The sequence below is a fragment of the Magallana gigas genome, chromosome 2 (genome assembly GCF_963853765.1).
Source record: "Magallana gigas chromosome 2, xbMagGiga1.1, whole genome shotgun sequence".
In the NCBI taxonomy this organism is placed as follows: domain Eukaryota; kingdom Metazoa; phylum Mollusca; class Bivalvia; order Ostreida; family Ostreidae; genus Magallana; species Magallana gigas.
The window spans coordinates 19,743,173-19,751,888 of record NC_088854.1 but is presented as its reverse complement, the minus strand read 5'-3'; the positions used below and the strand labels follow the sequence as shown (position 1 = coordinate 19,751,888).

The following is an 8,716-nucleotide window of genomic DNA, read 5'->3' as shown; positions in this document are numbered from 1 at the left end:
TGTAGATATTACCGATTACTTTTTTCACAAAAAAGCAAATGTATTACCAAACACATATTTGACATTAGTAAAGTATGGTTCATTTTATTTGAAGGCTTTTTCCTTCATTTTTTTTTTAATGTGATAATGAAAGCAATTCCAGTGTAGCTTGAAATACACTATAAGCCTATATTACTCGTCTCAGTACCTTCACAGAGATTTATAGGAGAGTGATTGATTTTTTAAAATAACTAATATTTGGTTTAAAGTTTATATTATTCATCATCATTGGTCATTTTCTTATTTGGTCATAATTAAGATACCAACAGACAACCAGTCAATTAGCTAGTGTCTGAATATTAGTATTTGTTAACACCTTAACACCTGATGCATTTAATTCAAAAATTCTTAAAGCGAAGGAAAATTGAAATAGAATCCAAAATACAAATCAAATCATAAAACATTTTTCTTTAAGAATACACTGACATTACAGAGAGATTTATAACACATCGCTAGGTTTCCTCCCTACCTGATATTCTACACCTAAATTGGTTTTAGGCGTCTTTTTATCGCTTCATCAGCTCAGTGTTTAATATCTTAAATACCCTATTTAAGTTAAATGGCCCTAAATAGCTCACAAGCATTCGCACCCATTTGTAATATATGTAAGGTTATTATTATCAAAACGATTACTCTAAATCATTTAAACAACGTATGATGTATTGATAGCAATCAAGATTTTTTGGTGTCACTCAGCGAGGAAAAGAATACACCATTTTGGTTCAAAAGCCCAAAATATCAAGTTCTCCAGTGATACGTCTTCTGGGTAAAAAGTGTCGTAAATGTTCTAAACATCGGGTTGACTTGATGAATTGAAAAAGATAGGTATCAACGGGATCGCTGGTGATAATCAATGTATTAATTCTCCTCATCCCCAGCCAAGTAAATCTTATCGATCTCACAAAAGAGGTGTTTATTTTTTGACACTTTCACGTCCACAGCAATGATTCATAAGATCATAAAGATTCAGTTACTGGGAAAATGCCAAGACCGTTACTTGCTTGTAACTAGCTTGCTTGTTACTGTAAAACTATATTGTTCAGAAACACACGGGGTAAAGTGGATTGCTTGTGATGTCGTCTATATTCTTATACATTTGAGAATGTTTTCAATTTGAACGATAAACACTCAAATTTGATACTTGTTTACCAAAGTATACAAATAATAACTTCTAATAAAAAGTAAAATACAGAAATAAAAAAATGGAAATGAAACCCAAGAGGAGATTTTTTTTTTTAAATGCACTCTTTATTTCGATAAAAATTTGAAGTAAGACATCGTAATGGACAAGATATTAATTGAAAATGCAATTATCATTCGCTCTAAAACTGTTTATATTTCGATCTAATCTTTATACACTCATCTTTCTGTGTAACTTTTCACTATAGTCCTATTCTCAAATAATGAAAATATTCAAACTTCAAATAATGTAAATTATATTTTACCCTCAGATGCAAATTATTGTTGGCTTGAAGAAAATCAACACCAACGATCAAGTTGCAAGTTTAGCAGCAGAAAAGATCGTATTGTGTGGTTCTTGATTTAAGGGGGTGGACCGACAATATCATTAGTCAGATTCATATACATATCTGTAAATCATAATGTTAGACATATAAATACCTCTTGTCTATTCCTCAACCCAAGAACTAAATGACTACAAATTCATCTCCTTCGCTAGCTCTGACGGGAGCTCCACCGATAAGATACAGGTCAAATTTCATCTATCCACGCTCATTGTAAAGAAAAATAATGGGGAGTCTATCCCTGACCCACTGATTGAAATAAATGGCTTATTTTGAAGAAAATCAAATAGTATCTGCTCAAAAAACACTAAATTTATATATTTTTTAAATTTTATATTTTGGTTTCGAAATTACTATCTTGCGTTTCCCAACACCTGTATTCATGTTACTATATTATGAGTTATAAAGCATTATCCCTCTGTTGAGCAATACATCAGAGAGTAAGGGAGTGGGCAAAATTAAGTTGCTTTGTTAAGTTTACATTCTCTGTAAAAAAAAAAAAAGAGGAGTTTCAATTCTTTCTACGACACTGGAAACTTTGAGCGCAAAATAATGATACTATTCAAAATGAACAGAAACGGCACACTTTGAATTACTATGTAAAATCTTTAGCCAGTGACTTTGCAATTTATTGATGATACGAAAGAAAAAAAAAATCCAATTTTTGACAAGTGAAATCAAAATCCAGTTATATTTCAAAATAATTTATGTTGTAATATAGTTCTAAATGTCCTTGTTGCTAAGACTTTTCCTTGACTAAAAGATCATTTTGCTATTCCATTGTCCTCTTGTGTCCTGCCATAGAAATATGAGCTTAGTTTTCATATTGTAATAAAAAAGGGCTTTATCTGCATCCTTTCTTGACTTAAATGTATTAATTGTTGACACTGGAAAACGTTTTGACAGGTACCGTGTCATGTCATTTAATGATTATAAACAAACTACCGATGATTTATGATAGCACTTTTTCCTTCAGTTTACAAAAAAATATTGAAATAAAATGAAGAAATTTAATTTATATTCACAAAAATAATCCATTTTAATGTTCATCCTCGCGGAATTTCTGGATTGAACTCGAACATTCATCAATCGCTATTCAACACTAAAGAGACAGAAAATATTCTTAAAAGCTCTTTACAAGTGAATTTTTAATTTTGCTGCAAAAACAATTTTGTTTCACATCAGTTTAAAAATTTTATCATCTTGTCACAATTTACATAATAAATACATATGGAGAACAAATGACAAATTGCAATTGACTAAAATTCTACGCTTCTCTTTTTAGAAATAAAAAGAAAGAAAGAAAAGCAGCATAATGTTTAGCATCATTGTCAAATCATCTTTAATACGGCTACCGGAATAAAGTCGTCAATCTCAATATTAACTCATTTAGCAAAAATCCAGATATAACACTTCATCTAATTTCTACTCTCGGAAAACAATGAGTTTGTTGGTGACATGTGATTTATGTGCTGCTGAATCCCATGAATGAGCATGCGCGGTAGTGTTGGTCTTTGGGTGATAGACGTTTCATTATGGCGGTAATACATGGCGTCGATGTTTGAGATGATGGAGGTAGCCTGTGGATGATAAGTGAACCAGTACGGGTTGCTTTGGATTAGACGTTGAACGGCAGCAAAATTCCCGGCTTCTGCTAGAAGCTCTAGTCCAACAGCTGTCTGTCGCTTCCATTTGGTTCTTTGTAAAAATAAATATGTTTCTTATTAGTTTAAAAACAATCAAGAAAACGTATATATAAGGTTATATGAATTTATTCTAAACTGATCTACCGCTTGAATTTTTTTTTTAATTTATTCAAAAATAGATAAATGGAAAACTTTATTTCATTAATTTTACTCTTGAATCACTTCTTATGAGTGATTATGAGTAACATTTCCTTATGATCAGTATAATCAAAAATTGTTAATCATTAATTTATGTATTGTTTCATTTGTGACTTAGATTCGGATTATGTGTCATTTTTTCAATATTATTATTTGATATTTTGATTATTCTGCAGCTGTCTTTTCAAGGTTTGTCTTTTACCAAAATTTGTACCCCCCCCCCCCCCCTTCAAAGAATATAAAAAATGTATGTCTATGTGATAAAACGATGTAGTGGATATTACAATGAAATATACATGTATTTGAAAATTTAATTCCGTTTAGATATGCACAAAATATAAAAGAGCTTATATACAAATAAAAAAGTGATGTAGATAGATAATTTATTACCTGTAATTTTAAAATTTTTGAAAATATTTAAATAATGAACATTTCATTGATAAATATATTCATAAAACTCATATAAAATTAATCCTCAATATCATTTCCTATTTTTCTCTTGTAATAATTATTTATCAGTAACTCCAAATTGAATATATTTTTCAATCCCAAAAATGTTATTAGAATAAATTTATTCGGGCTTATTTAATTACGTATTCAATTAATGCCGTGTAAAATCGCAAGTTTTTCTCCGACTATCGAATTGTTAGCGCAGATTTTCTTAAGTAAGGGAAGAAAAATGCAACCAAATTATATTGCTATATGAAACAGAAAATAACCTAATAAATCAAGCACACGGGATATTGAATAAATATAGCATTGTACCCAGCGAACTTGACTTTAATACATGTCTTGACATAGAGTAAGTGAGTTCATAAATAAGATTAGGAGAATGATAATAATACAACTTTCTTGCTCAATCATCGCAGACATTGGGCTGAAAAATATCGGATGAGACATAAAGAAAAAGTTAATTAAATAAGCCATATGAAGGAGACATTGAATACTAGGGGTATTGTGTTCTCATATCTTTTTATAATTCCCTTCACTTATATTCTGAGTTTTCTTTTTGTTGTTGTTTCTAACCATACCAAGCAATGTACAGAGTCAGTGGCTCATGTACAATCATTATATGTACATTGTGTTTCTGGACTTGGACAAAATTTGCAATGGTCATTTCTTTCTCATACAATTAGGTTTTACATACTGACTTTATCCGAAAACAAAAATATGTATTTTCCTAAACGGTTTTAGCTAGAATGTCGGTAATACGATGAAAACAACTTTTATGGCTCTCCTATATAAGATAATGTAAGCCGTGTGGTGACTGGGTTATGGTAGAAAAAGCTACCCACCTTCTATTTTGGTACCAGGTTTTCACCTGTGTGTCTGTCAGATTAAGCTTAGAGGCCAGTTCCATTCGATCCTGAACGCTAAGGTATTTCTGTCGCTCAAAACTCTTCTCCAAGCTGTTCAGCTGATGATCGGTGAAGGCCGTTCGCGCCTTTCTGGGCTTTTTCTGCTTTAAGATTCCACCTGAAGAATCGTCAGGCGATGTACATGAACCCCGATTTGTTTCTAATCAAAAACAGATCGTAAAATGGACCAGTTGTGTAAAAGAGCTATGTTTACCTAATCTTATTAGCCTACTTGTTTAAAAATTATTACAACTATAATATAGACGGAAGATTATTTTGTTAAGATGCTCGAGGCATCTACTATCTACATGTATTTTAGAGAAACTGAATATCTGTTTATCATTTGGAATTTTTTATGAATTAAACGGTCGTATCATATATTTAAAATTGCAAAGAGCAAAGAACAAAGGAGCAAAATAATATAAACTCATATTAGTTATTTAGTTCATCATATAACATTTTAAACAAGAAAGGCATTATAAAATTAACACAACGAATTACAATGAAGTTGTCAGAATTCGTTGTTTATCATATTTTATGAAACTTATTATTATTAAATCATAATTACCTATTTAGAGATTAAACAGTTTGGCTACTATACCATGGCTATAAATATGGTAATGATGTTATTCAAAAGGAAACCAAAAACACATTTTTCTTTTTGGGTGAAAAGAATGTCATTTTTTATACATGCATTAAAAAAATAATAAAAGACATGGAGAATGTTAGATACATGTATTTAGGATAACTTTTTAAATCTGTTTTAGATTTTGAAGTGGTTATTGCAAATAAAAAAAATACACATACCAAAAATAAACCAAACGAAAACAGAAAACGGGATTAACATATATTTGTTCAATCCAACTTCAGTCAATTTCTCCTATATTTATGTATGCATATTTAGCGCTGAACATCTACAACACAAGGTGTTGTTACTTGAGCTGAAAATTAAAGCTTTAGTTTTGTTTGATTAAAGCTAAACATGTGCATAAGTGGATGTTTATATTAACACCAAAGCTGCCTAATGCGGCCACACACAGTTTGAGCATGTGATCAGAAATACGGCTACTGAAGCTATCAAGGATGTTAAAAATGTAGTGGTTATGATATTTAAAATTCACATTGCCATGTAAAAATTGTCATGATATAACTTGTGTTTTATCTTTCTTTCTTTTATTTTTTTGCATTTTAAATTTGTTAATTATTAAATAGCATTTTGAATATATTTAGAAAATGAGTTAATAAAAAAAATATATTTCTCCTGTGTTGAATTTTTTGGAAAGAAGTCTTTTTAGATCATCTAAGCATGCATTTGGCTTTTTAAATCTTCTTTTAACATACTTAATACATGCTGTTGATTTTCTTTATATTATAAATGTTTTTAATTATATTCGATTGATTTCATAACTATTAAAAATTATAAACAGCTGTGATAACTTATGTATACACAAACTTGCATTTAAAGATATAGTAAAATTGTTAAAATAAAATGAACTAACCACTGTTTTTATCATCGTCATCATCTTCGTCATCTTCATCGTCGTCTATATCTTCGTCGTCGTCAAAAGTTTTACTTTCACTGGCTTTGTCTATCTCTGAATGACTTTTGAGAGAAGAAAAGTTCAAACAGTGCTCAGCCACGCTGCCAGGATTAGCTATTAACGACGATGGAACTCGTAGAGGTCTGAAGGCCGAGCAAGTTCTCGGGGACGATTTGTCTTCTGACAGAATGTCTGTGATAAAAAATGACCGTTTTGGGGTAGTTGCAATAGGTCTTTGAATGATGGGAAATGTTGGTTGAAAACGATTGGTTTCATCTTCTGTTCTGTCGATGATCTCTTCTTCTTCCTTAATTTTTCTATCTGTTTCCTCCTCTGAATTCGATTTGTCAACAACGACATCATCGGAATTTGGGAGAACGTTTGGTGACGATGGTGATGACATTATTTCAGTATTTCTAACACCTCAGCTCAGTTTTTAAATTCTTCCTCCATAGCTACTTTAGATAATCCCAGTTTTTTGATAGTAATTGCTATGTAAGAATTCAACTTTTCGCAGTTTATAATTTTCATGCAAGATGATTCATCGCAATTTAACCGTCAAGGAGTCCTGAAGTGGACTACTGTTTCCCTCGTCTGATATAGGTATGTTAGGTGATCAATGAAGCAACAAAACGGGGTGTAACTGGGCATCAAATATAAAGTTTGATTAACACTTCCACACAACGCTGGCTTTCTCAAGAACAGCGACAGTTTAAAGCTAGGGCCCCGTAAACGGCTGAGGGTAGGACAATATTTTTTCCTCAAATTGTCGAAATATTTGACTGACGTATTTTTCCTTTCGCTATTTTCAAGGCTTTGCGGGATTTTTTTCTTTTATTAAATAAACTGCCTTAAACGTATCATCAGATGGGACGGTACCCAATGAAATATACTGGACAAGAATGGGCGGAGTTAAATACGGTTCTCGTGCCACCGTGATAGGAATATCAACTTCATTAGAAATGAAATCATGTGATTAAGATGGCGACTGTAGTCGCACAACAACGATAAAAAGAACATTATTTTCTGTACCAGCTAGAGGGTTTGTGTCGACATTTAATGTTTTCTATTGGCAGATTCAATTTCTTTCAATCATGCAATTCTGTAATTACATTTTATTGCTCTAACAAAAATTTGGATCCAAAAAAAACAGGCCGTTACAAAATATTTAGAAATAGAAAATATTTCTTATTGTATGACATATATTTTTTATGTGAATATATGAAATATGATATGAACAATTAAAAGAATCGGGAAAGCTTTCGGTAAATCGAATACCTGTAATTTTAGATTTTAAAATTAGACATTTAACCAATCTTAATACAATGAAAAGAAAAACTCTGTCCAAATTGACGCTACCTCCAGATAAGATGGAAAGGTCGCATTTATTCGCGTTCATTGGAATATGGTCAATTCAGTTTATTCCTCCAAAATGTAGTTTTACAACTCTAATCATCCCACGAGTGAAAACAAGCCCTTGACGAGAAAATGTTTGGATAAATATGCTTAAGAAAAACAGCAGCAAAGCCGTGTCCATTTGGAGATGAAATTGTAGTTTGCCCACCAAGAAGGTTGGAATTAATTTCGAGAGGTCAAGAATTACGACCCCGATTCGCCTCCATTCGTGACCCCCATTGTCGCTACTTGGCCCTCTGACACAAACATGTGCTCGGGGGGCAAAACTCCTCCCAGAAGAAACACCGAGATCCCACACTCTTCGCATTTTAAATTGCTCTGCCATATGCTTAGTTTAAATACATTAATTTCAAAGGTACAAGGGTTGATATTCAAATCGGATTTATTTTTATTAAGTCCGTGGATGTGCAGGCTTTGTCCGATTTCTCGCTGCAATTATCGTATTATGAACAACACTACTTCACATAGGGGCGAGATGAATATATGATCGGTTCAAGATTAAAATCCGTTTTGTTGAAGGGCGAATTTCCTAAAAGAGATATTTTTAAATGATGAAGAATTTATTAAGTCCCACGGCGAAAATATGTCGCTGTCAACAGTGGATTTTACCTACCCGAAAGATAGCTTTTTTCATTAGCGTTCCGCATTCAGCTGTGTGAATGTAACTGATTTCAAATTTGAATTTTAAATTTTGTAATCCTTGACGCTTTCATGCTACACTTACGATTAATTTTTTGTTGGGGATATTTTTTTTACTCGAAGAGGTTTTAAAGGCTATATCAACCGTATTTCAGAGTGTCAAGAGTTTACCAATACGTCCATAAAAGTTATATACAATTTACTAGTAAATTTAAATTCATGAAAAAACGTTCAAAAAATCAAACAATATGCAAATACTTTGAGATCAATAATCTTTCAATAATTAATAAGTTTTGAATGTTAAAAACAAATTTAGCTGTTTTAAATGGTTAAGTACACTTGAAGTTTGTTGTTCC

The 8,716-nt window shown here is 31.6% G+C and overlaps 1 protein-coding gene across 2 annotated transcripts; it reads right to left on the bottom strand.

Moving 5' to 3' along the window:
- Positions 1–2,692: 2,692 nt before the first annotated feature.
- On the bottom strand, positions 2,693–7,140 carry LOC105322670 (barH-like 1 homeobox protein). 2 transcript variants are annotated; one of them, XM_011421519.4, is made up of 3 exons: positions 6,264–7,140; positions 4,702–4,882; positions 2,693–3,260 (listed from the first exon to the last, which is right to left on the bottom strand). In XM_011421519.4, the coding sequence occupies exons 1-3, from the start codon at positions 6,706–6,708 to the stop codon at positions 2,981–2,983; spliced, it is 906 nt and encodes a 301-aa protein (XP_011419821.3). In that variant the 5' UTR covers positions 6,709–7,140; the 3' UTR covers positions 2,693–2,980. The 2 variants fall into 2 exon arrangements, with proteins under 2 accessions (XP_011419821.3, XP_011419820.3); XM_011421518.4 differs by having other exon boundaries at positions 4,702–4,924; positions 6,264–7,139.
- Between the last annotated feature and the right edge of the window lie 1,576 nt (positions 7,141–8,716).

What these genes read in the sequence shown, in the direction of transcription:
- LOC105322670 (XM_011421518.4), bottom strand. Translation starts at nt 6,708, where the DNA reads ATGTCATCACCATCGTCACCAAACGTTCTCCCAAATTCCGATGATGTC. An exon ending in TGACGATGATAAAAACAGTG is followed by an intron (nt 4,925 to 6,263) that starts GTTAGTTCATTT and finishes GTTTTTGATTAG; the next exon opens with AAACAAATCGGGGTTCATGT. An exon ending in ACCTGGTACCAAAATAGAAG is followed by an intron (nt 3,261 to 4,701) that starts GTGGGTAGCTTT and finishes ATTTTTACAAAG; the next exon opens with AACCAAATGGAAGCGACAGA.